Here is a 25,890-nt window from a genome sequence, read left to right as displayed (position 1 = left end):
TTTCGTTCCATTCTCCTATCATCTATCTCGCCCGTCTGACCAGTTCTCAGTGGTTCTTCTCCGATCTTTATGGGAAGAGGAGTGTGTACTTTGACTGCTTCAATGTTCCTGGTTGACGAAATGCATCCAGGCTCGGGCCTGGGTACCAGCTGGGCCGTTGGATGGTTTATTCAATATGTGTGTGCCCATTTACATTGGTTTGGGCCTTACTGGCTTATTGGGCCTAGCGAGCTAGTCTAGCTGACTAGTTGGAATTTAATTGTAGACAAATTTTGTCCACTACACCTTCCACCCTTCAAGTCTTTTGAAGATCTTTTCCTTTAACAACTTAGAATCTTTCATGTTGTTACTCGTGAAGAAGAAGGGATTTCCCAAATATTTCTCCTCCTTCGAAAGGGTTCTCATACCCAACCTCTCCAATATAGCCCCATTCTCTCCACTTCTAGTATTTGGAGAGAACACCACGCCACTCTTTTTCTTTCTAACTACTTGCCCCGACTACTTTTCATACTACTCAAAGTAGTCTGACAGCGCACTCGCTTCCTGCACAGAAGCTTTACAAAAAAAAAAATAGCATTGTTAGCGAAAAAATGATGGGACACTGCAGGAGCATCGTAGGCATGAATCTGACCCTCTTTTTCCGCCTTGTACACAAGCTTGGAAAGGACTTCGCTACACAAAATAAATAAATACGAGGACAGAAGGTCACCCTATCTCAAGCCCTTATTAGGAAAAAGGGCCTTAGAGGGGCACCATTGAGCAAAACATCCATACTTAATGTCGTCGCACACTGCATTATCCACCCCCATGAACTTTTAACATAATCCATTTCCCTTTAGAACTCTATACAAGAAGCTCCACTCCAACCAATCATACACATTATTCATATTCGTTTTTACCGCCATAAGGCCAATCCCGCCTTGCTTTTTTTAATAGAATTGAGAACTTACTGGGACAAAATGGAATAGTCCGTTATCCATCTCCCAGGGAGGAAAGCCGACTATAACGATGAAATAAGATTATTCAACACTTTCTTCAACTGGTCATCCAACAACTTTGAGATAATCTTATACATGAAATTGCATAGAGTGATCGGTCTAAACTGGTCAAACGTCACTAGGGGTGAACATTTGACCCGAAAAACCTGCAAACTCAACCAAACCCGAACCGAACCCAAACATAATTAAAAAAAAATACCAAGACCCAATTTGTAAAAAATCAACATTACCAAACTAACAACAAAGTTAAAAAAAACATGTGAAAAGTAAAAAAAAATCAAAAAGTGTAAAAAAAAATGATATTTTTGAATTTTTTTTTACCAAGGCCCATTTTCGGCCCAAAGCTAATTTTTAGACCAATCCCACCTGAATCCCAACCAAACCTGACCCGACCAAACCCTAAACCTGAAAACCCGAAACCCAAAAACCTGACCCGTGTGCACCCCTAAACGTCACAACTCATTCTTTTTTCAGAATGAGACACAGAAAAGTATGGTTCAATCTTTTGACAAATCTACCTTTCACAAAATTCATGAACTGCATCGTAAACTTGTTGACCAACGGTGTCCCAATGATGTCTATAGAAAACCCCTGAAAAACCAACCGGTCCTAGTGCCTTCAGCAGGTTCATTTTCCAAACCACGACCTTAACTTCATCCATCGATGGAATTTTACAAATCTCTTGATTTTGATCATGCGTGAATTTATTTCTAAACAACAGGTCGAAATCATCTCCAATAGAAGGAATGGATGATGAAAATAACTTAGTAAAATTCTTATTGAAATACTCACCAATTTCTTCTCTCAATGCCAGCTAATTCCCATGAACCAACTCTATGGCCCAAATCTAATTCCTCCTCCTTCTAATAACCGTCGAGGCATGGAAAAACTTGGTGTTAGCATCGCCATGTTCCAACCCTAACTCTCTGGACTTCTGTTTCCAAATTTTGTCTATACGATATTCTGTTTCAAGAATCTCCATCTAAACCGTAGCTTCCTCTTCCAAAGATTCCTTCGAGATGTCCCTTTTTTGAATCCTACCCAACTCCTCGACAAGACGCTGCAATTTTCTATCACATAAACCAAAGTGCTATCGGTTCCAGAATTTTAGAGCATGTTTAGTATTTTCAAGTTTCTTTATCAATTTAAAGCAATGAACCCAATTTACATCGCCTCACCGAGCTTGACTAACCACCTCTCGACAAGAAGCCTCACTCCCCCAAACTTCTAAGTATATAAAGGGGAACTTTAACCTCCCTTCTTCGATGCGAGTGTCCATCACCAAAAGGGCGTGGTCCGACCCAACAATTGGCAAGTTTAATACCCCTGCATTTGGAAAGAGAATGCACCAGTCTGTATTGGTAATCACCCTATCTAATCTTTCCCTGACTCTGTCTTCCACTCCTCTGCAATTTTTCCAAGTAAAATCTCCTCCTATGAATCCGAGGTAAACTTCGCCACCTTGGACGAGCAATTCTCTAAGCCATTTTGCCTCCTTGTCCTAAAATCCTCTTCCTTCTTTTATTTCCCAAGCATTAAGGATCATGTTCAAATCGCCCAAGATTACCCAAGGTCGGTTGCATCCCTTCACTTCTTCAATGATCTGCTTCCAAAATATCCTCTTCATATTAAAATATGGAGGGCCATACACTCAAAACATATTCCAAACCAATTGGCGACCATGTTCCTCTAATTCAACATGAAACCTCGTATCCAGAATGTTTATCACCCTCAAACTCACTCCGTTCATCCATCCAAATGCAAAACCACCTGCAATGGCAACAACATGAGTGAAAACTCCATTATTGAACCCCAACCTATTCAAAGTTATCTCCATAAACTCCTCACTCACTTTTGTTTCCATCAAGAACATAACATCAACTTCTGTCCTTCTCAACAGAGACCGAATGGCTCTAACCGTCGCTGGCCTTCATAGCCCCCGGAAGTTCTAGGATAAGCACCTCATAACGACGAGGGGGGCATGATAAGGGCCACCTCCTCGCCCAATCCAAAATTTGTGATTCATTTGCTGTTTTTTCTACACATTCATCCAAAGCTATATCCAAATTCCTATAATTCCTTTGGCCTTTTTGCTTCTTTTCTTTTTGGCAGTAGTCGTATTCGATTTACCCGATTCTGAGGTCCCAATACAAAAATCTGCCGTCGAATCGAGAAGAAGAAGTGGGGAACTAACTTTCACAACTTCTTCAACTCCATTCCTATGACTAAAAGAGTTCCGAGAAATAATTCCCTCCCAAAATACAAATGTAACTAAAAGAGTTCTTTAAACGTAAAATCTTCTTCAACTCATAAATTTAACTTAATTACAAATATTTATTATAAAAAGAAAAAAAACTAAAGTAAAATAATTCCCTCCAAAATACAAATGTTAAAAAAAATTCCCATGCGTGGCATTGGCATCAAACTTTCCCTCCAAAACGTTAACGCTTTCCCATTCCCGAAGACGAAGAGAGTTTGAATGAAGCCAGGCGATTGAGTGTACAGGTTTTTCATTCCAAGGCTTCATGGCTTTTCATCTTCACAACGCTGGTATCCATCGACGCTTTGATCTTCACTCTCACTCTCAGACCCTTTCAGTTTCATCAATCTTATCTGGTACTTATTCATTTTCACTCTTTATTATATTATTTTCTTCCTTTTACGTTGCAATTACTACATTTTTGTTTTTGTTTGTAAAATTAGAAAATAAAATCCAGAGCACAGATGATGAGGATCGGTCACTACATCATTACCAAGCCCAAGACACTGTTCCTTTTGATAGCCCCTTGGTGGATACTGTGTGTGGCCATCTTGATTTCGACACTGAGGTACTAGACGTTGATTCCGGTTTGGGAGATTTGGAGGAAGAAATTGTGCTTGATAGTGAGGATGAAGAAATCAATGGAACTCGACTTGTCACTGTCATCAAATCGTCATCTGATTATGAAATTGAGAAAAAGTCTAAATGGTCTGATCAACTTTGTGTAAAAGGTATGTACTTTTGCTAGCTTCTTTTTACATGAGAATGATATTATTGGCTTTGTGATTTGTTTTGTTGTCATGTTCTTGTGTTTAATTTTTTGAGCGAAACTTAAATATTTTTGGGATTACATATTTTGAAGGGAGTGAAGTTTCTGTAAAAGAAATTGGGAAGGAGAAGGGTTTGCATGGGTTGCAGCCTGCATGTGATGGAGAGTTTGTGAGTTTAAACGATAATGGGACTCAGGAACTTGGGGAGTGGTCCCAAGCGGATGCTCTTGGTTTTGTGGACCACTTTCTGTCAATTAACAATGTGGACTTGTCACAAGGAACGGACTACAGAAAGACTCCTATGGAGAAATCTTTTACTGGGTCAAGCGCAAATGGTCCTCAAATACTTGCCAGGAGAATTAATATGCGAACCCAAGTTAAGGAGAAGGGAAAGTTTGAATGGATTGACAGTGATCCGCGTGAAGGGATGTGTACTGCTGATGATAAATGGCGTAATAGTTTAGGCAATGAATGCAGAAAAAGAAATGGGATTTTCAGTTTTCGTAAGGAGACTATGGATTTAACTTGTTTGGAGCCGCGCTCTGGGGCGAATAGTTTACGAGAAGGAAGAGAGCTGGCACATGTTTCTGAAGCGAACTCTGAAGTTGAAAATTCTGACTTGGAGTTGGAGTTAAGAGAACAGCAATCGGAAGCTAGTGACATTGAAGGAGATACTATTGGCATTTATGATATCGGTTTCAACACTCAAATAGCTGCTGAAGCTATTGAAGCACTTGCACACGGCCATTATTTCGGCTACAACTCTGCTGATGGTTGTCAGGATACGAAGAACACTGTTAAAGGTTCTTTAAGAGGTGTTATGGAGGAAAATGCTCAATTGAAACATCCTTTCAGTCAAAAGAGTGGCTGTTTAGAAAACATTTTTGGAAACATTAAGCGAAGAAAGCGTTCGGATAGATTGTTTGGCAGAAAAGGTTCAAATTCATCTAGAAAGCAGTCCAGACTTCCCGAGTTAGTTAAAAGGAAAAAGCTTGTTGCTGAGACTCGGTTATGTAGTATGAATTCTGCTGATTCTATTGAAAATTCAGGCAAAAGTCCTGCCAAGCCTATTAAGCCAAGCATGGCAGAAGAATTTATAGACAAGAGAAATACTACGGTCTCCGGAAATGATATGATTTCATCAACAAAACCTGAAAATATCCCACTTATAAACAAACAGCACGAAGGGCAATGTGTGAAAATTTCCTCTGCTGCTTGCCGAACTATGCTGCTTGGCTCTGAAGATAGGTTAAAAAGGATTGACAATAGATCTAGCAATCCGGTTGAAAAGATGGACGACAATGGAGAACACGGTATGCTTGTGTACAAAAGAAAGAGGAGTAGTTTGAATGCTGATCCATTGAAAGTTCACAGTACCAAAGAAAAAGGGTCCAAATTGTGTTATTCAAGCGAGAGTGCTAAAATAAGCAAATTCACTAGTTTTTTAGAAGTCGATACATGGAACTATCCCCGGCGTAAAAGAACAAGTCGCAACATACAAAAACATCCCAATATAACTTATCCACCGATTGCCCCATTCTCTTCAAATTATCAGAAGAGGATAGTAAGCAATGCTGCTATGAAGAGGGAACTAGGGGATTCAACCAGCTCTATTCTGGAATGTGGAAGTGCTGCAGGAAGTACGATTTCTTTGGGTTTGGCCTACGGGCAAACTGGCAAGCCTGATGATACAGATTCTCCATCACTGGCTGTTGATGAAGGAAAAACCCGTACTTCAGTGGCATCTACAAACAAGACTTTTGAGTTATGTCGTTCAGAATGTAGAACAATTAGCTCCAAAATAGGCAAAAATGCAGTGTCATCAAATTATATGATTAATGAATACCACAAAACGCCACAAGACAAAAATGTGCCCAAATCATCTCTTTTGAAAGAGCTTATTAATCTAGGTGTCCCTGATTATGTTCCTGAATTTGCATCAAAAGAGTTGAGAAGGCGAAAAGATATGGCACATGTCCGCATCCTGTTTAGTCAGCATTTGGACGATGATATTGTCAAACATCAGAAAAAGGTACATTTTGAGACATCTTCTATAAAATGCAAATGTTGTTATAGAATACAGATCAAATTTCATCGTATTATTTCCTAGTAGATCGCAGCACGGCTGGGCATTTCGATTGCATCATGTTCCATGGATGCCACGCATTTTATAGCAGATGAATTTGCACGTACTAGAAATATGTTGGAAGCTATTGCTCTAGGCAAACCAGTGGTAACACACTTGTGGCTGGAGAGTTGTGGACTAGCAAGCTGCTTCATTGATGAGAGAAACTACATTCTGAGGGATGCTAAAAAGGAAAATAAATTCGGCTTTAGCATGCCTCTTTCATTGTCTCGTGCAAGCCAGCACCCCCTCTTAATGGTGAGTATCAGATTTTATTTTACTTATTTTTTACATGATACTTTGTATTGTTATTTTTAATATTTTTTCAATTAGGAAAAGTTTGTTACAGGTTGTTATCTTAAGTAGAATTCTGTTACTCTGCTTTATAAAAAGGCATATGCCTTCTTTTTGTATCGATTGATTTTATATTCAATAAACAGACTTCTTTTTCTCCTACATTCTCTCATGTATTCTTGCTTCCATTCTCTACGTAATAGTGAGTATGCAGCTCTAGTGCTATAATTAAAGCTAGTAATACTCTTTGCTTGCATTTTGCGGTTCAAATCAGTATTGACTAACACTACAAGGTGCTTCATATGCTATATGTCTGGTCCATTGATGCCTGAGTTTTTCATTGTTAGATGCTGACATGGTATCTTATATCCTGCCTTCTGCTTCCTGACAGGGCTACAAAGTTTTCATAACCCCAAACATAAAACCCGACAAAGAAATGATTACAAACTTGGTTAAGACAGTTCATGGCGAGGTACATCTATCTGCCACTAAATCTGAATCAACAACTAGGTGGTGCTTGACAGATAATTTAATTTTGCAGCATTAAGATATTTACCTCTATTATGAATTGTTGAGCTAATGATGAATCTTTTCTCAGCCAATAGAGAAAGCTCACATATCTACTCTAAAAGATAAAAATATCCCAGAAGATCTATTGATTATTTCTTGTAAAGATGATCATTCAATGTGTCTGCCTTTCCTTAAGAAAGGTATAGATCCAACATTCATTGTTTCTTTCTTTGAAGTTTTAGCTCATTTGACTAGACATGTAAGAATTATCTGATCCACAATTGCAGGGGTAACAGTTTACAGTTCGGAACTTCTACTTAATGGGATAGTTACTCAGAAACTGCAATACAAAAGGTCACAGTTAGTACAATAACTATTGAGGATGTTTTCATAAGATTTTAGCTTGCATGAGAAACTAAATTCTTAACTTGTTTCATATGCAAAAAATTAAGAGCTCTTACATTTTTTCAGAACAGTTTTTCTTTAACAATTGGTTTGCAGGCATCAGCTGTTTACCAATGATGTCATAAGGAATTGCTCCGAGAACAGAAATGGCAAAATGAATAATTTTGTTGTTTTGGTGAACAAATGTACATAGGTTTTGGCTCTCTGGATGATAGTTCTTTCTCTTTCCAAATCACCATGCTCTACACCTACAGAAATTTCGGGGAAGTTCATATTTTTGATGTACCAAGTGGCAGTGGTAGGTGTTGACCAAAGCAAAGATGTTGGAAATTTTTTGTAAATTTGACCTTAAAAAAATGTATCTACTCTGCTCTCAACTATGTTTGCCTCACACTACTTTTTACCTTTGGTGCTAGCTAATAAGAAGACTTAGAAGAGGCCATCATTGACAATAAAGGGTTCTCACTTGTTAATTTCAAAAAATGTCGATAGAGAATAAATTAATAATAACTTTACAAGATGAGAAGCCTCTCTCTTAACCAGTAGCCCTGCAAATGAAGACCAGTCAACAAGATGGTTCATACTATTAAGCAGACATTACGATTATAGTTTTTTTTTTTTCAAGTCTTTACACACTTGACCATCAAAAATTGCCAAAATCAAAGTAGTTTAATCGACATTTTTAAGTTATTTTAACTGGCACAAATTATTACTGAAAAGTTAGTCTGACAACTTGTTTCTAACGTTATCATATTCTTCAATGAGTAATGAATATTGTTAATATGAATTCAGCAAAAATAAAATTATTAAAAAATAAAAAGTTTCAGGGCTAAACGACATCGTTTGATGATGTTAGTATTTATTAGACTCGAGTTTGTCCAGACAGCCAGGAACAAATGTCGCAAGCAAAAACCGCTATAAGCATCGAGTTAGAAGAAGAGCCGAGAGCGAACGACTGATAAAGCAATTTCGACGAGAAATCGCAGCTTTTTCAGGTTTGATCTATCTACTCCGTTTGGATCTTATTTTTACGTTTTGTTTGGCTACCAAGAAAATGAATAGAAAAAAAAAAACTACTGACCACATTCAAGTTTTTTGAATCTTAACGTTTTGTATTGATTTCATTTTTATTTACCAGAATTTGTATAAGGGGGGTCTCAAATTTTTTATAAAAACCCAAGCTTCTACATATTTTCTAGTCTACCAAACAAAAATATTCGATATTTTCGTTAAGCATGTTTTTGGTTGAAATTTCCAGGGATCATGAGAGGCAACGAGAAGCCGAGTTGGGCTGTTTCGCCTTCTAATGCCGGTTACCACTTTGGTACTAGTGGACTTTCGGTAGCGGTTGCAACCGGAATCACTCATCCTCTTGGTACTTTAAAATTTTGGCGGGTGTTTTCTTTGTTTGATCACTGTTGTTAGTTTTTATGGATAATATTGAGGTCATTGGCTTCTTTTTTTTTTTTTTTTTTGAGATTATTTTATCACTTACCGATGAAAATTATGCCAATGTGTTGATTATTAACATAGATTACTTTAATAACAGTTATATAATAGCTGCAGATTGCAAATTAGTGCATTTAGCCTTGGAGATTAGGGTTTTCATTTTTGTGGAATTTTCAATCCAATTGCATGTCTCTGATTTATTTATGATCCCGTTATCATCAATTTTAATAGTTATAAAAGTATACAATGGTGTCTGCTTTACACATTTTTATACTAAAGTTGTGTTGGGCCTTAAATGGGGTTATACTTGATAGGATTTGACCCTAAGTAGGTGCAAGATTTTTCTAAGTCACTTGCAGTGAGTATGTAGAGGACCTTTTTGCAGTTAGGATTTATGAAGTCTGACCAACACTCACTCCTGCCGTAAACTACGATGTGGAGACTGCAGACAAATCTAGCCGCTTAATGAAGGAATTAAAATACTTTAGTTGGTCTACAGAGTTGAGAGATATAAAAGCTGATGTTTCACGTTCATCTATGTACTAAAGATTTTGAATATTTAGTTTTTTTTTTTGTGGCATGCCAATGTATCAATCCTTATGATTTGACAATTAAATGTATCTGAGTGGGGTTTGAGAGTAAAGATGAAATAATTCTCCTTGTCACTTATCAGATTTAGAGGAGTTATGTATACATAGTTCCCTTAAAATTGTTCAAATAAAAGAAGTTACAGTGAGAAGCATTTATACTGTCTTTCCGTCAACATAAATTTGGAATTTCTATTTGGAATGCAGATGTACTTAAAGTTAGGCTGCAGATGCAACTTGTTGGTCAGAAAGGTCCTTTGACTGGAATGGTATTTTTCATTGATTTTAATGTATGCATCATAATCTGATTTGTCAGAGTATACTCTCATGGGAAAAGTCATATGCAGGGGCAATTATTTGTTGGAGTTTTAAAAACTGAAGGCCCTAAATCACTGTATCTGGGATTAACACCTGCATTGACGAGGTCAGTTCTGTATGGTGGTCTCCGCTTAGGCTTGTATGAACCCTCAAAGTATGCTTGTAATTGGGCTTTTGGATCCTCCAATATCTTTCTTAAGATTGCATCTGGTGGGTTTGCTGGTGCCTTTGCAACTGCTGTGACAAATCCAATCGAGGTTTTGAAGGTGATGTACCATTTAAGACTTTGTGAAGTTTTCTTCTTGCTCGACTTGTTTCTTAGAAATCATTTTCTTGTTTTCAGGTTCGGTTACAAATGAATCCAAGTATGAGAAATAGAGGACCAATAGAAGAATTGCGCAGAATTGCTTCCCAAGAAGGAACAATAGCGCTTTGGAAGGGGGTCGGCCCTGCTATGGCCAGAGCTGCTGCTTTGACTGCCTCACAACTGGCAACATATGATGAAACCAAGCGGGTCAAGTTCTAAGCACGCTTTTTTCACTTTGAATATCAACGAAGTAATTTCCATATTGATAATTCAATATTTGATTGGTTATCTGGAAAGAGATTTGGTCTTTTCTAATTCTTTATTGGCTGATTCTTAAATTTGGTTTCTTGTTCATGCAGATCCTGATTAGTTTGACATCATTTGAAGAAGGATTTCATTTGCATCTCATGTATAGTATTATGGATACTCTTATTATCTTTATAATTTTTTCATGCCTTCAGACCTAGTTGAAAGATTGACATGGTCTCTTTGAAACTGCCATTGTGATGAAGAATAATTTAATTAGGAGAAAACATAGAGTAAAAATAATATTAGTAGTGTTCTGTTGAGGGAAACTATGAGACAATTGGAACTTTAAAAAGTTAGACATCAATATTACATTTTACTTCTTAATCATCCAATTAGCTGTGACAACACTTTCTAGATTGAAACCATTTTATATATAGTGGATTGTTGGTTTTTCTCATTCAAGACATAAATTCCATTTTCTGCTGTAAATCTGTAATGTAGATTTAAAATTTATGTAAATATATATATATATATATAAATATATGAGAATTAACCAGTACTATTACTTGATGAAGCTCGAGTGTTGTTGCGGGCACAGTCAGCACCTTCATAACTGCACCCATGGACATGGTGAAAACCCGCCTCATGTTGCAACGTAAATCTAAAAGAGTTGGTAACTATAAGAATGGATTTCATTGTGCATATCAGGTATTTGTTTTTCCTTGTTTTTGCTCTTGTTGTGTTTCCGTTCACTCTTGTTTCTTTTGGCATTTCTCACTTTGACTGTGATCATTAATTGAAAGGAAATGGAGGGCATGAGTTGACTATAATTATTTTACAAGATTTAACTGTTCTTGCTTTATTTTGGGCAACTCAACTTGGTGGTTTTCAGCCTGTTTTACATATTGTTTTAGCAGCCACTTGTATCCCATATCTATAACTTATTTTTTCATGGGAAGGCTAATGTATAACACTTCCAGCACATAAATAATTTTTTAAATATTGTAATATGTTTGCTTGTCTTCCTCATCTAATGAATTGTGGCATGCCATTCCAGGTCATTCGTACTGAAGGCCCCAAGGCCCTTTACAAGGGGTGAGTTTCTCGTGACCACTGCGTGCCTACTGCATTTTAATTTTGCGTTTAAAGTATTCATTTCAAATGGATCAATTTTGGCATCTGACTCTTTATGTTTTTAAAAACAAGAATCATAAACTGTCTACTTGGGCGTTTTGATTCATTACAAAATAACACACGGCTTCCTCAGCATCATAGTTTATATCAGTCTTACTCGTTACTATTTCCACCTTCATTTTTAAGATGTTCTGCATTTAAATTCTGCAGGGGTTTTGCAATTTTCACAAGATTAGGTCCTCAAACTACAATTACATTTATACTTTGCGAGAAGCTACGTGAACTTGCTGGGTTGAAAGCAATCTAGTAAGTTTTGAAATGTAAATAATTGCCTCCATTTTATGTACTTTTTTCCCGTCAATTTCTCAAGTGTCTCTTTCCATTCTATTACAGGTACACTACATGTATTGAATGAAATTTTGGAATGGTTACAACTATGGCGTTAGAATAGAGAGCTCAATTATTTGTTCATTTATAGTTTTTAACTTTACCCCTACCTCCACATTCTTTTCCTCAAATCTGGCTGTATCCAATTGAAATATTTAGTATGAATAGGAAAGAAACCCCAATTATTGGTTTCTGTTTTTGTTTCATATATGGATGAAATTATCATCGTTATATTGCCAGCCTTTTGCTAATAATAATATTCTATTGCTTTCTTTTTTCTGGTCACTTTTGTATCTTATCCATACACTCGTGTATTTATATAAATACTTTTTGGGGAAATTGTTTTGTTTTAAAATAAATTGGGATATTTTGGGAGAAAATTGTTTGATTAAGCTTGTTTAGTGGAATCCATTAAAAAAAAAGCTTGTTTAGTTGAAAGCCTGGTATGAAAAAAGAGCACGAAATCCAAATTTATGTTGATTACGTATTTAGGTAAACCTAACTCGTCTTTGACTTTCCGCCACATAGTGTGACATCTTTCTTAAATAATTCAGCTTGTACCGGGTCAGCAAGTTAAGGACTCTAATCTGTCAAATATTGTGTCTCAAAATGGAGTCTAACCAAATAAAGACTGATACTTGTACTCAGCTGCAAAAACCTCTTGTTTTACCTTTTTCTACACTTAATTCCCCATTTTTTGCTCATTATTTTTAGGCTTCTCCAATGTATCACAAAATATGCATATATGCTGTAGGAGGCCCTCCAACGAAGCTGCATATCAATCTCTGCAGCTTCGTTGGAGGGCCTCCTACAGCATATATGCATATTTTGTGATACATTGGAGAAGCTGTGCTAAGGAGTATACCGTGTGCTACAGTACACGGCATATATGCTGTGTACTCTAGCAAACACAACAATCTCAAATTTGCTGTGTTTGCTACAGTACACAGCATATATGCCGTGTACTGTAGCACACGGTATACTCTTTTTTTTTTTCTTTCATTATTTTATTATATATAATTATTATATATATTTATATTATTATATATATAATTTAGAATTTAGTTTATTATGTGGAGATTAAATTGTATATACCACAAATTATTTTTTTTAATTATAATTTAAATAAAACATTATTGAATATTTGTATTTTTTTTAATATTACACAATACAAACATTACAAATTTAAAGACACATTAAAAAAAATTAAAATTGAACACATTAAACATCACATTCTCATTATAATTAATAGTACACATTCTCAACATTTACAATCACATTACAATTTTTTTTAATATTAATCATAGTAATGCATACGAAACATACTTAAAATTATACAATAAAACATTATAAACTTAAATCATAGTCAATATTACACAATAAAAACGTTACAAAATTAAACATACATTGAAAAATTAAAATTAAACACGCCAAAATCAAACGGAAAGCAATAACATAGAAATGAACCTTATGAGATACAAAGACAACAATTCAATAATGTGGAAAATTATTCCCTGTTCCGCCAAGATAGTCAAAATATGGACTATAATCTTGTGAGTTATTTTCAAATCTTTCACCTTGATCTTGAGTCGTTGCCCTTCATCTTGAGCACTTTGTCCTTGATATTGAGATGCTCGATATTGTGATCCCTGATATTGAGATCCTTCTCCTTGTTCTCCAACTTTGGATGTTCGTGCACTTTCTCTTTAAGTTCTTCTTTTTTCGCTTTGAATGTACTGGCGAAACTCTGGATCGGATATAGAATCCAAATCCGTGAATAAAATTTTATCTTCAGTCTTTCTTTTATGACGTTCATTTCTATCTGTGTTACTCTTTTCAATAACTTGAACGAGTTTTTTACTTTGTTCCATTAGTTTGTTAAAGTGATCATCACCTAATTGTTTTGCCTTTGCTTTTTTCACACCAATAGGTCTTTCAGTTGAATTAGTAATGATTTCCTTATTATTTATATTAAGATCAAATGAACTCATACCGATGGATGCTGATGTCGGAGAATCAAAATTGTGAGATGATGATTTTGACGAAGTAAAATTAGGATCATCTTGTTGGAATCTACTTGGTTCATTGATGTTGTCATCACTTGTAAATTTCTGAATGTGTTTGAGTATGGGCCACACATGATCAAATTTGAAGCCTCTGCTATATTTTTTTTCTTGGGCTAATAACATCTTCGCTTGATTTAACTATTAAAACATAAATAAAATAATAGTGTCAATAAAATTTAAAAACAATTTAGTAACAATAAGTAAATTATAACAAACACTTATAATATCTTCTTGTGAAGCACCACTTGGATTTTTATTTTGGATTTGGTTGATGCATCCCCTTAATTTTGCAACTGCACCAATAATGGTAGTCATTCGAGTTTGCAAAGATCTTCGTGGTCGAGGTTGATTACTAAATTTCTCATTCTTGTGGTACTCTGATTCAACTCTTGCCCAAAAACTGTTACCTGATTGGTTTCTTCCTATGATTGGATCTTGAGAAATGTCAATATATACATGGCACAAGTGCATGTCTTCTTCAAGTGAGTATGAAGCAGTTCGACTGGAAGACATTTTGGAAGAAAATGTAGTTGTTTTGAAAATATGTTGAAGAGATGTGATCAGTTTGAATGAGTAGTGTGGAAGAGGTAATTCGTTTGAATGAGTAGTGTGGGATTATATAGGGATGAAAAAGCTACATAAGATTTGATTTCTTATCTTCTGATTTTGGATTCAGAAGATAAGATGTGATTTGACAACACAATGCAGCGGTTGAGATTATGGTCAAATTATTTCAGCGGCCAAGATTAATCCGTGAGATTTCTTATCTTCTGATTTTGAATTCAGAAGATAATGAGATTTACACTATAAAACATGAATATCATACATGATATAGGGTACATTGAAAATATATATACAGTTTAACTTTGATAAAATATGAATTCTTATCCTGGTAGTTCATCTTATTTATTATCATCTTCTTCAGATGATGACTATTATGATGATATAGAAATGCAAGTAGTAGGTCAAATTACTGCTAACAACAATTTTTGCGTTTCTCAACACCAAAAAAACAAAGGCTCACGTCGAGGCTCGATTCCTGGTCATATGGTTATCAACCGTGACCGGGAAATTGCTGATCGCAATCTCTTCAACGACTATTTTGCAGAGAATCCTCGATTTACTGATTTGATGTTTCGCTGAAGATTTCGAATGAGTCGTCCTTTATTCCTTCATATTTTGGATGCTATACAAAGACATGACAATTACTTCATCCAGCGAAGGGATGGAATGGGTAAACTCGGGTTATCAGGTTTGCAAAAAGTAACAGCTGGATTTCGAATGTTGGCGTATGGTGTACCAGCAGATGCTACCGATGAATACATCAAAATAGGAGAATCTACAACTATAGAAAGCTTGAAGCGATTTTGTCGTGCTGTTGTCGAGGTGTTTGGAGCCCGCTATCTCCGATCACCTAACGCTAATGATGTTGCAAGACTACTCCACATTGGTGAACGTCGAGGTTTTCCAGGAATGTTGGGAAGTTTAGATTGTATGCATTGGAAATGGAAAAATTGCCCAACTGCTTGGGGAGGACAATATGCCGGTCGTAGTGGGTCCCCAACTATTATTCTTGAAGCTGTAACTGGCTATGATCTCTGGATATGGCATGCATATTTTGGTTTACCGGGATCTAATAATGACATTAATGTGCTGGAGGCATCCCATCTTTTTGCTAATCTTGCTGAAGGTATTGCTCCACCTGCTAATTATGTTATTAAAGGAAAATAGTATAATATGGGTTATTATTTAGCTGATGGTATATATCCAAAATGATCTACTCTTGTTCAAGTATTCATGATCCACGTCATCCAAAAAAGAAATTATTTGCAATGAAACAAGAAGCATGTAGAAAAGATGTGGAACGTGCATTTGGAGTACTGCAGTCTAGATTTGCAATTATTGCTGGACCGACACGTCTTTGGAATAAAAAAGTATTACATGATATAATGACTTCATGTATTATTATGCATAATATGATAATTGAAGATGAACGTGATATTAATGCATCAATTGAAAAGCGAGTCGAAGTGCCAAGTCCAGAAGTTCAGATGGTAGAAGATGATAATGCTCGGTTTCAAGAATTTCTTACTAGACATAGAAAAATCAATTGAGCACTTGTGGGACGAATATGGTAACTCACAAAATTAAAATATATATTTTCAAGTGTGTCTTTTAGGTTTAATTTAATCTAATGTAATGTAATATTTTTTCTCTAGTGATGTAATCTTTATGTTACTACATGCAATATGATTTTTTAATTTGTCGAGTTTTAATTATTTATATAGTATTATTGTCATGTAATTAATGAGTAGTTTTATTTAAAATATTAATTAGATATAATAATTGTGATGATTTTGATAAATTAATATAATAATAAAAAGAATATTCAATTTATTTAAAAAAATAATATAATAATAAATAATATTTTTTTGTGTGTAGTTTTTAGTGTTGTGATTGGAGTGAAAATAGTTTTTGACACCAAATTTGATGTTGGTGTGACACCAAATAAGGTGTCAAGGTTGGAGATGCTCTTAGAGTAATTAGTGGCAAAAACTTAGGGTTTGTTTGACATTGTTTTTTGTTTTTAAAGTTGTGTTCTCGGAAATGAGAACAGAAAATATTTTTTGTAGTTTTCAAAAAACAAGAGATGTTTGGTTAATATTTTCTAAAAACTACTTTTTAGTTTTATTTTTTTAAATCTTAAATAAAAAATTAACAAATATATTTACAAAGAGAAAAATCTTTTAAAAGTTTGTAATAAATAATGAGATAAAATAATTTGAAAGAAAAAATGATGAAAAATAAGGAGTAAGAAAGTAAGGAGAGAAAATTTGAAGAAATAGAAATTGAGAAGACAGAAATTGATCCAAGAAAAAATGAGAGAGAAGGTGATGAGAAAGGAAGTGAAGAGAGAGAAGTGAGTAGAGAAAAAGTGATGAGAGAGAAAATCAAGATATATTAAGTGATGAGAGAGAAAGTGAGGATATAGTAAGTGATGAAAGAGAAAATGATAACATAATAAGTGATGCAAGAGAAAATAAGGAGATAGAAAATGATAAAATAGAAAATGAAAAGATAGAAAGTGAGAAAAGAGAAAATAGCTAGAGAGAAAGTGATGAGAGAAAATGTAAGAAAAAAGAAAGTGATGAGAGAGAAAATAAAGAGATAAAAATTGATGAGAGAGAAAGTGAAGAGAGAAAAAATAATGTAACAATAAATGATGTTAGATAATAATAATTAAAAAAATGATGTGAGAAAAAAAAGATAGACAAAAAAAATTAAGAACAACATAAAACAATTTTTTGTTGTAATCAAAATTTGCTGTTTTTTGTAAATTTGTTTTTAAAAATTATTTTATGAAAACAACGCCAAACACCTCAACTTGATTTCAAAAAACAGTTTTTAACTTTTAAAAACAAAAAAACAGTTTACATTGGCCCTGTTCGGTAACAAAATTTTAAACAGTTTTTTGATTAAATAATAAAAATTTTGATAACATTACCGAAAAACATGTTCGGTAAGTTAAAGTTTTTTTAAACTTATTTTTAATTTTTTTAAATTTTAATTAAAATTTACCAAATTTTGAAAACACCATTTTCATACTTTCAAAAAAATTTTAAACCAATTTTTTTTCTCCCATCTCAAGCTCGTACACAGACCTTCTCCCTCAAGCTTCAATGGCTTCTCACGAGTCTCTCCAAATTTTCTTCAGGTACACCATTTCTTTCATGTCTCTCCCTCGATTTCTTCTTCTTCTTCTTCTCAATCTCTTTTTCTGATTTTGTTTGAGATTAGGGTTTTTGATTTTCCTCTATTTTTTCTCGTGTTCAATATAATTGACACAGGACTCTGAGATTTTAGCTAAGCTCGGTGTATTCTTAATTCACAGGTACATATTTTTTCTTTCTTTCTGATTTGAACCTCTTTTGATTCTTGATTTATGTTTTTTTTGAAATTGTGTATTGTGGCTCTTTCCTCTGATATGTTGTGTGCAAAGAAGATATTGACAATTAGCATAATATATTCCTGTTTCGTTTCGTGTTTCACTATGATTAGTGAGTGATTTTCCTTTAATTTTATTCTATCCCTCTTCCTCTTCCCCCAAAATCGTTCATCTCTTCATGTCCCATTTGGGTTTCTTGTTTGATAATAACTGGGGCTGACCAAAAATGGCTACTTTTGATTTGTGGAGATTTCTGGGGTTGACCAAGAATCCTATGTTATTGGTGGAGATTTCTGAGTCCTTACACTTAAAGTCTAGTTTGATTTGTGTTGATAATAGGTTGGGTGTTTCTGAGTTTTCGTTGGATTTTCTGAAGGATAGAGTCAGGATTAGAGCCTCTTGAAATGGTTTATTATGTTGCTCTAGTATTCCTGATAGAGGTGTTTATTATGTATGTAATCCAATGACTCGTGAGTTTAAGCTGCTTCCTAGGAGTAGAGAGAGACCTGTAACCCGATTTTATCCTGATGGTGAGGTAGCTCTAGTGGGGTTGGCCTGTAATTTATCAACTCAGAAGTTTAATGTTGTTTTAGCTGGTTATCACCGGAACTTTGGTCATAGGCCAGATGGGACATTCATATGTTTGGTGTTTGATTCTGGAATGCTGAAGACCCTTGTATGCCTCTTGTTGTGGCTCTCTTCACAGTGGTTGGGATGTCATTGCCAGTGTTGGCCCGAATGATGTCTCTAGTGGCACTAAGAATTGTGAACGGAGCAGCCAGTCTTACTGGTCTTTCTTTCACCTAATTCTACCAGGTAAACTCTGATTTAAGCTTTTGGTTTTGTGCCATGTACAGTAGAAGAAGAATATAAACCTTTTTTTGGCTCTCTTTAGGGGGTGTTAATATAAATGCAGACCCTGAAACTCAACAAGTTTTATAAGTGTGATTGAAAGTGATGTAAGCCAGCAGTGCTCATGTCGATATACCTATCTGGTTCGGTTAGATAGAACAGTGTAAAAGTAGGTGTGGACTGTGGTGGTAGTACCATTACTTCTGTTTTGGGGTTCCTTATGGCAAATAGTTGAAAACTGATCAGTTTATGCCGAGTGAAAGAGACCTGAGAAGGTGAGAGTTAACAGTTGGGTATTAATAGAGTCATCTGATATAGGTATGTGTGGATGCCAAAAATCCACCCAGGAAAAAAATCCCTAGTACATGGTGAAAATACAAGGCTAAAGGTCACTTAGTCACACTATCAGGCCCAGACCTATAAGTCTTGTGAGACCGGGAGATTTTCCCAAGGGAAGAATCACTTAGTGGGCCATGAAGTGTGGCCTTTGTGGATGCCCACTATCCCATGCCCATAAAAGAACCAAGCCCCGCGAAATGCCCCCGGGTACCCAAACTCACGCCCCATCAGCATCGGCCTCGCGTGGCCTCGCGTCCGAGCGAGGCCCTTGGTGCGCCCGCCTCGCGTCCGAGCGAGGCCCCTGGTGCGTTCGCCTCGCGTCCGAGCGAGGCCCCTGGTGCGCCCGCCTCGCGAGGCCCCTGACGCGCGCACCTCGCATCCGAGCGAGGCCCCTGACGCGCGCGCGCCTCGCGTCCGAGCGAGGCCCTTGGTGCGCTCGCCTCGCATCCGAGCGAGGCCCCTGGTGCGCCCGCCTCACGAGGCCCCTGACGCGCGCGCCTTGCATCTGAGTGAGCCCCCGCCTCGCGTTCGAGCAAGGCCCTTGGTGCGCCTGCCTCGCGTCCGAGCGAGCCCCTTGATACGCGCGCGCCGCCTCGCGTCCGAGCGAGGGCCATGATGCGCGCGCCCCCTTCGCCCCCCGAGCGAACCACACCATCGCATGGCCACGCATGAGGAAGGGAGCCTCGTGACGCATGGCCTTGCCATGTAGGGCCTCGCGTGGCCTCATAAGAGGAGAGGAGCCTCGTGAGCAGCTAGGGAGCCGAGTCACCAAGGAGGTCGCAAGGAGGGCGTCTCGCCACGCATCCTTAGACGTCCACCAAGGCCACATGCCTATCAACCGGACTCATGAGTGACCTCGGGAGGCTTAAGGAATCTCATGCCAAGGATCCAAGATCTCCAACTCACGCCGGGACCATAACACATGCCCAAGGTCCCATTCGTTACACCTTGAGACCCCTATGCTTAGAGGCTCCAGTACGAGTCGAATGGGACACATTTGTACGACCTAGTACTGAGTACGGATACCAGTGCCAGTGGGACTGCTGGGACCAGAGTCATGGTCCGTACATCTACGGCCATAGGTCAGAGCCGACACTGCTACCTCCTGCGCCACTACGCCGACCACCACTCATCAGACATGGGTACAGACAAGTAGTGGAGGCATTCTCCTGACACCTGCTCCAGTGCTGGATGTACAACCCCAACCTCTGAAGCCACTATCCTGCCAGAGTACTTATGTACCACTTGGTCTCCTGGACCACCATGTATCCCAGGCCATCAGAGCCTACTATAAAAAGGACCCTTCTCCCACATGGGAGGGGGTTGGAAAATTCATTGTAAGAAAAGGTTGTTGAGAAATATACCAAGGCTTGCTCTATCATTTATCGGTGTTTACCTTTCCTTAAAGTTTATTCACAGTTCTTATATAAACATCACCTGACTTACCTTTGAGTTTTCCAATCTAATTTCGTTGACGAGATTTCACCGTCAACAGGAGGCCCTTGGTGCGCTCGCCTCGCGTCCGAGCGAGCCCCTTGATACGCGCGCGCCGCCTCGCGTCCGAGCGAGGGCCATGATGCGCGCGCCCCCTTCACCCCCCGAGCGAACCGCACCATCGCATGGCCACGCATGAGGAAGGGAGCCTCGTGACGCATGGCCTTGCCATGTAGGGCCTCGCGTGGCCTCATAAGAGGAGAGGAGCCTCGTGAGTAGCTAGGGAGCCGAGTCACCAAGGAGGTCGCAAGGAGGGCGTCTCGCCACGCATCCTTAGACGTCCACCAAGGCCACATGCCTATCAACCGGACTCATGAGTGACCTCGGGAGGCTTAAGGAATCTCATGCCAAGGATCCAAGATCTCCACCTCACGCCGGCTCCCTAGCCCTATCAACCGCTATGAACAAGATGACTTTATTTAGCTATTAACTTTAGTTTTGTTTAGCTTTTGACTGGATGACTTTGTTAAGCTATTGACTGGATGACTTTATTAGCTATTGACTGGATGAATTTGTTTAGCTATTGATTGGATGACTTGTTAGATATTGACTGGATGACTTTGTTTAGCTATTGACTGGATGATTTGTTTTGCCTATTTTGTTTTTAATTAAGTTTGAACAATTATCAGTTTATACGTTTTTTATTTTACTATGTAAACTTTCTTGGATAGATATTAACTTGAATATTATTAATATAATCTTTTTTTACTATAATTTTCTTATTTTTTATTTTAAAATAATAAATAGTGGGCACAAAAAATATTTTTATTTTTTAGTTTAGAAAATGAAAATAAAAAATAAAAAATTTAAAAAAAAAAATTCACCAAACATGTTTTTTATTTTTTATTTTTTTAAACAAAAAATAAAAATAAAAGTTACCAAACACATTTTTATTTTTATTTTAAAAAAACAGAAAACAAAAATGGTTACCAAACGCATTTTTATTTTATAAAAATAAAAAAACATAAAACAAAAATATGTTTTTATTTTTGAGTTTAAAAAATTTAAAAACAAAAATTTTACCAAACGCAACCATTGTCTTTACCGTTTGCTACACTTAACTCTTTATTATTTTTTTTGCTGGTGAAAACTCTCAATACTCCATAGCAAATCTAAGATCTTACTTTGCTGTGGCTGTTACCTGTCACTATGAATATTAGTGTTTATTAATTATTTGGGCCACATTAATAGCAATGTCTCATCATTCTTTTTAAATTAAAAATAACTAAAAACTAAAAAAAATATTAAAAAAGAAAAAAAATCAAAGAAATCAGTTCTCTCTCTCTTCGCTCTCCCGATACCTCTCTTTTTTATCTTTGACTTCTTCTTCCTCTCTTCTTCTTTCTTTCTTTCTTCCTCCCCTCTTCCTCCTTTCTTTTTTCTGCAGATCCACCCACGCAACCCTCAGCTCTCTGAGCCACCACTTCGCCGACCTCCAAGAGAGAGAGGGGATCTGGGTAGAAGAAGAACAAAAAGAAAAAAAATGAAAGAAAAAAAAGAAAGGGAGAGAGATGATCTAGGCAAAAGAGAAAGAAAAAGAAAAAAGAAAAAACAAGAAAGTCAAAAATTAAAGAAGAAACATAAAGAAAAGAAAGAGAGAGGAGAGAAAAAAAAAAGAAAAAAAGAGAAGAAAAGAGAGAGGGGAAGGATCTGGGTAGTAGAGAAAGAAAAAGAAAAAAGAAAGAAAGAAAATTAAATTAAAATTAGTTTTTAATTTTTTTAATTTATAATTTTTTTAAAATTTTAAATCATTTTTTTATTATTTTTAAATAATTTTCATAATATTTAAATAAACAAAAAACGTCAACCAATAAAAACGTGTCACATGTACATTTACATACACGTCGATTGTCAACCGTGGCAGTTAATGGATTGCAATTGACGACACCTTAGACGACACCTTAGATTTGCTAACTGAATAAGGGAATGGGAGATTTCACCGGCGAAAAAAAAAGAATGGGGTTAAGTGTAGCAAACGGTAAAGATAAGAGAGTTTTGCCGCTAATTACGCTTATCTTTAATACATTTGATTGAGAGCACTCTCAATGGATGTTCTACTCCATCATTTAAAATACATTAAAAAAACACACATTTTTCTATTTTAGTTCTAAGTTTTACATTATATCATACATCAGCTTTTCTATATATTTCTCTACATCATTTAAATATTATATCTTTAAATTAAAGTAAAATAAAATAATTGAAAAAGTAAAAAGAAATAATAAATATATACTAAATGAGTGAAAAAATTTATAAATAAAAATAATAATATTAAAATATTATATAAATGATATGTAAATGTAAATATAGATTAATTAGAGTTTGTGCATAATTATTATAAATATATGTATAAAGGAACTGATGGAAAATGTTTTTGTGAGTCTTAGCTAAATATTATAGAGAAAGTGTATTACAAAATACATCACCAAAACATATTTTTTTATAATTTACCTCAAACTTTTACATTATAACATAGATCAACTTCTCTATTTTTTCTTTACATCATTTAAATATTATATTTTTTAAAAATATTTTATTCATTTTAAGAAATAAATAGTTAAATATAATAGCATCACACTCGTATATATACAAAAATTTATAAAAAAAATAATAAAATATTTATAGCTTGATGAATAGTATTTTACTATATATAGAGATACTATTTATTTAGGTAAAAAAATATAAATTTACATCACTCATTACAAGACTATTTAATAATTTTTTATCTATATTATAAAGAATTATATATATTAAGTAATATGAGTTTAACCAAAATTTTGAATTAAATAATAATATCTAACAGTAATATGTTTCTAGCGTTAATTACATAAAAAGAATGAGACTTCTCACCTCACTCTATTAATTTCTCCATCTTTGTTTATTTAAAATTGAAATCATTTACAGTTAAAACTAAAAACAAATTCTAAGATTTTAAATATCTTTTTTAAAGTTATTATTATTATTATGTTAATAATATAGATTAAATTTAAAATATCTTTTTGTTTTGTTGTATACGTATATTTTGTAAGTAACGTTAGATCTTTTTTTAGTTAGAATAACTAGCAGATTAATTTTAAGAAAGTTAATCTAAAATATGTATGTTACGGTTGTTATCTTATTTAACGATATAATTTTTTTTTAATTTATTAAATTATTTTAATTTAAATAATAACAATTTCCTTACTTGAATGAATATGTTTTCTTAAGATGGGTGAATAAAAAATTTAATTTATTTCTTTATATGTTGTAGTTCTCTGGGGCACCCCTTAAAAAGGGCATACCGGTGCACCTCTTCTCTCATTTTTAGGTCAGGAAGTATTTTTGGCATAAAATTTTTTTATAACCTATATTGTAGTTATTTGTCGGCACTCTAAATTATTTAAAATTTCCTGAAAATTTGCAATATACTCTAAATAACTATAATATACACGGCCAAAAAAAATTTGTGCCGAAAATACTTTCTGAGCTAAAAACTTGAGAAATGTATATCAGTGTGTCTCTTTTTCGGAAGTGCACCCGAGATTTATTCATATACATAAGTTAATATTACATAATCTACTTTTTTTTAGGGCACCTTAAGGTGTCAACATTTTTAAGACATCACGTATAATTAATTGGTGCAATTTATTGTCACGTTTCATATATTTTATTATAATTGAAATATGTATAAACCGATAATGAGTTACACCAATAGCAATATAGTGTACATCCTAAAATATTCATTAGCCTTTCTTTATTGTAATTTATGGATTTAAATTTCCTGAATGAGTTTGCTAATAAATTATATATTTATTATTAATAAACTTTATTTGAATCATATGTAATTGAAATGAAATTATATTATTTACAAAGTTTGTTTTTCCAGTCTCATATACTATGTTGAACATAGTCCTATCTGTTAAATTAAACTAGCATTCAATATCAAACATAAAAAAAAAAAAAAACTAACATTCAATATTTTTTGGGGACGAAAAACAAGAATTTGATATTGTTGAAATTAATTCCCCATATAAGCTGACCTGTCACAAATACAACATGCAGTTAGAAGCAAATCCAAAGATAAGTTCCACCGTACTATTACCAAGATCAGAAAACAGTTAGTTATTCCTAACTACTCAGACCCTATAAATAGAAGAAGGAGAGAACATTAACACTTACAACTTTATAACGAAATTCTGCAGAAGAAAGAGAAGTGATCCTGAGTGAAATCTAGTGAGAGAAGCTCTCAAGTTGAGAGAAAGGAAGAGAAGTGTTAGAGAGAGGAAAAAGTGAGGGATCGGTTCAATCCGGAGAGAAGAAAAGAGAAAGAAAAAGTGTTTGAGAGTTTTGATTCATACCTGGTTGAAGCATCAAGATTACTAGCTGACTCGTGGCTGGAATCTCCAGAAATCTGTTGTAAACTGCGATCTTGATAATGGATTTGACTTGAGCTTTCTCTGAGGTAGCTCACCAAGGATGTAACCCCAAATTTTGGTGGTGAACCTTGTAATCTCTCGTGTTTGTATTTCTTTCCCTCTCATCTCTTTTCTGGTTTGGTTATCTTTGAGATTTGGTTCTGTATTGATGTGTTTACCCAATTTTGTATATACTTGTGGTGTTCTCTCGAAGCCTGTTCAAACACAAAGTAAAGCATAAAATTGGTAAAGTTAAAATCAAAGACTTTAAAAGAATCAACAAAGAAAACGTGTCACTAATTTTGTCCACATATATCAGAAATATATAGAAAGATCAAGAATGACCTTGTACACTAATGTGTGTGTGAGTTGTGTAGGGATAAAAGGGTAAAATAACCTACAGATATTATTCCGATACAAAATGAACATACTAATTTGGTTTTCTGTGTAAGTTAAATATCATAATTATTTTTAAAAATTATAACAAAAATAATCCGTGTTATTAAATATACTTAAAAAATCATTTTATTACTATAAATATATATTTTAAATGAATTTATCATATTTTTTATTTTTATAACTAAAATTAAATAATAATAATAAAATATTTAAAAAGTGTCATATGAGAAAAAAAATAATTTTAAAAACTGTCACAAATGATTTGGTGTAATGAATCAAAAGTTCCTTGTTTCAGGAGTATTCCCAGGTCTCTGGATTTCCTATTTTTAAACTTATTTTGATTAGGCAATTCTTAAGAACTGGTTTTATTTATGGCTATTTCTTTTTTGTTTCTCTTGTGTCCTTATTCTAATCAGTATTAATTATATTATTGATATTAGACATATATTATATGTACGTTTTTTTTTCATCTGCATTATTTTATATTTGTACTAGTGGTGGCCGAAAGTCCCAAGTACAATCTAAGATCCTATTGTACTAAATGGTTAATGTAACTATGTTCATACTAAATGTTATGTCTCTATGATTAGTTTGAGCTGATATCTCA

General features: G+C 35.1%; 4 protein-coding genes and 1 long non-coding RNA gene across 6 annotated transcripts; 3 read left to right on the top strand and 2 right to left on the bottom strand.

Moving 5' to 3' along the window:
* Window positions 1-3,146: 3,146 nt before the first annotated feature.
* Window positions 3,147-8,098, top strand: LOC133793937 (uncharacterized). Of its 2 annotated transcripts, XM_062231166.1 has the most exons (8): window positions 3,147-3,614; window positions 3,702-3,989; window positions 4,121-6,060; window positions 6,142-6,411; window positions 6,839-6,919; window positions 7,046-7,157; window positions 7,245-7,311; window positions 7,459-8,098. In XM_062231166.1, exons 1-8 carry the CDS (start codon window positions 3,524-3,526, stop codon window positions 7,553-7,555), a joined length of 2,946 nt encoding a protein of 981 aa, XP_062087150.1. In that variant the 5' UTR covers window positions 3,147-3,523; the 3' UTR covers window positions 7,556-8,098. The 2 variants fall into 2 exon arrangements, with proteins under 2 accessions (XP_062087150.1, XP_062087154.1); XM_062231170.1 differs by lacking the exons at window positions 7,245-7,311; window positions 7,459-8,098 and having other exon boundaries at window positions 6,839-6,957; window positions 7,046-7,140.
* Window positions 8,099-8,216: 118 nt separating this feature from the next.
* LOC133793954 (uncharacterized) lies at window positions 8,217-12,065 on the top strand. The gene is made up of 10 exons (XM_062231179.1): window positions 8,217-8,357; window positions 8,621-8,737; window positions 9,606-9,667; window positions 9,746-9,982; window positions 10,060-10,230; window positions 10,383-10,432; window positions 10,848-10,980; window positions 11,330-11,367; window positions 11,617-11,712; window positions 11,800-12,065. Coding segments are annotated over exons 2-10 (900 nt in total). The 5' UTR covers window positions 8,217-8,357; window positions 8,621-8,625; the 3' UTR covers window positions 11,801-12,065.
* Window positions 12,066-13,499: 1,434 nt separating this feature from the next.
* On the bottom strand, window positions 13,500-14,372 carry LOC133816220 (glutathione S-transferase T3-like). The gene is made up of 2 exons (XM_062248837.1): window positions 14,076-14,372; window positions 13,500-13,997 (listed from the first exon to the last, which is right to left on the bottom strand). Exons 1-2 carry the CDS (start codon window positions 14,370-14,372, stop codon window positions 13,500-13,502), a joined length of 795 nt encoding a protein of 264 aa, XP_062104821.1.
* A 639-nt stretch (window positions 14,373-15,011) lies between these two features.
* LOC133816206 (uncharacterized) lies at window positions 15,012-15,590 on the top strand. The gene has a single exon (XM_062248834.1). The coding sequence runs from the start codon at window positions 15,012-15,014 to the stop codon at window positions 15,588-15,590; it is 579 nt and encodes a 192-aa protein (XP_062104818.1).
* Window positions 15,591-24,311: 8,721 nt separating this feature from the next.
* On the bottom strand, window positions 24,312-25,405 carry LOC133795476 (uncharacterized). Its single transcript, XR_009875369.1, has 2 exons — window positions 24,649-25,405; window positions 24,312-24,509 (listed from the first exon to the last, which is right to left on the bottom strand). It is a non-coding gene; the product is annotated as an uncharacterized LOC133795476 (long non-coding RNA).
* Between the last annotated feature and the right edge of the window lie 485 nt (window positions 25,406-25,890).

Source organism: Humulus lupulus, chromosome 1 (assembly GCF_963169125.1).
Source record: "Humulus lupulus chromosome 1, drHumLupu1.1, whole genome shotgun sequence".
Lineage (NCBI taxonomy): Eukaryota > Viridiplantae > Streptophyta > Magnoliopsida > Rosales > Cannabaceae > Humulus > Humulus lupulus.
The sequence above is the reverse complement of the archived record's forward strand: the minus strand, read 5'-3'. Positions and strand labels throughout refer to the sequence as shown.

Bases quoted from the DNA above. Each gene is read 5' to 3' on its own strand.
- LOC133793937 (XM_062231166.1), top strand. From the start codon at position 3,524: ATGGCTTTTCATCTTCACAACGCTGGTATCCATCGACGCTTTGATCTT. The intron at 6,061-6,141 runs GTACATTTTGAG...ATTTCCTAGTAG, and splicing joins TTGTCAAACATCAGAAAAAG to ATCGCAGCACGGCTGGGCAT. The intron at 7,312-7,458 runs GTCACAGTTAGT...ATTGGTTTGCAG, and splicing joins CAGAAACTGCAATACAAAAG to GCATCAGCTGTTTACCAATG.
- LOC133793954 (XM_062231179.1), top strand. From the start codon at position 8,626: ATGAGAGGCAACGAGAAGCCGAGTTGGGCTGTTTCGCCTTCTAATGCC. The intron at 8,738-9,605 runs GTACTTTAAAAT...TTTGGAATGCAG, and splicing joins CGGAATCACTCATCCTCTTG to ATGTACTTAAAGTTAGGCTG. The intron at 9,668-9,745 runs GTATTTTTCATT...AGTCATATGCAG, and splicing joins AAGGTCCTTTGACTGGAATG to GGGCAATTATTTGTTGGAGT.
- LOC133816220 (XM_062248837.1), bottom strand. From the start codon at position 14,372: ATGTCTTCCAGTCGAACTGCTTCATACTCACTTGAAGAAGACATGCAC. The intron at 13,998-14,075 runs GTTTGTTATAAT...ATGTTTTAATAG, and splicing joins CACAAGAAGATATTATAAGT to TTAAATCAAGCGAAGATGTT.
- LOC133816206 (XM_062248834.1), top strand. From the start codon at position 15,012: ATGAGTCGTCCTTTATTCCTTCATATTTTGGATGCTATACAAAGACAT.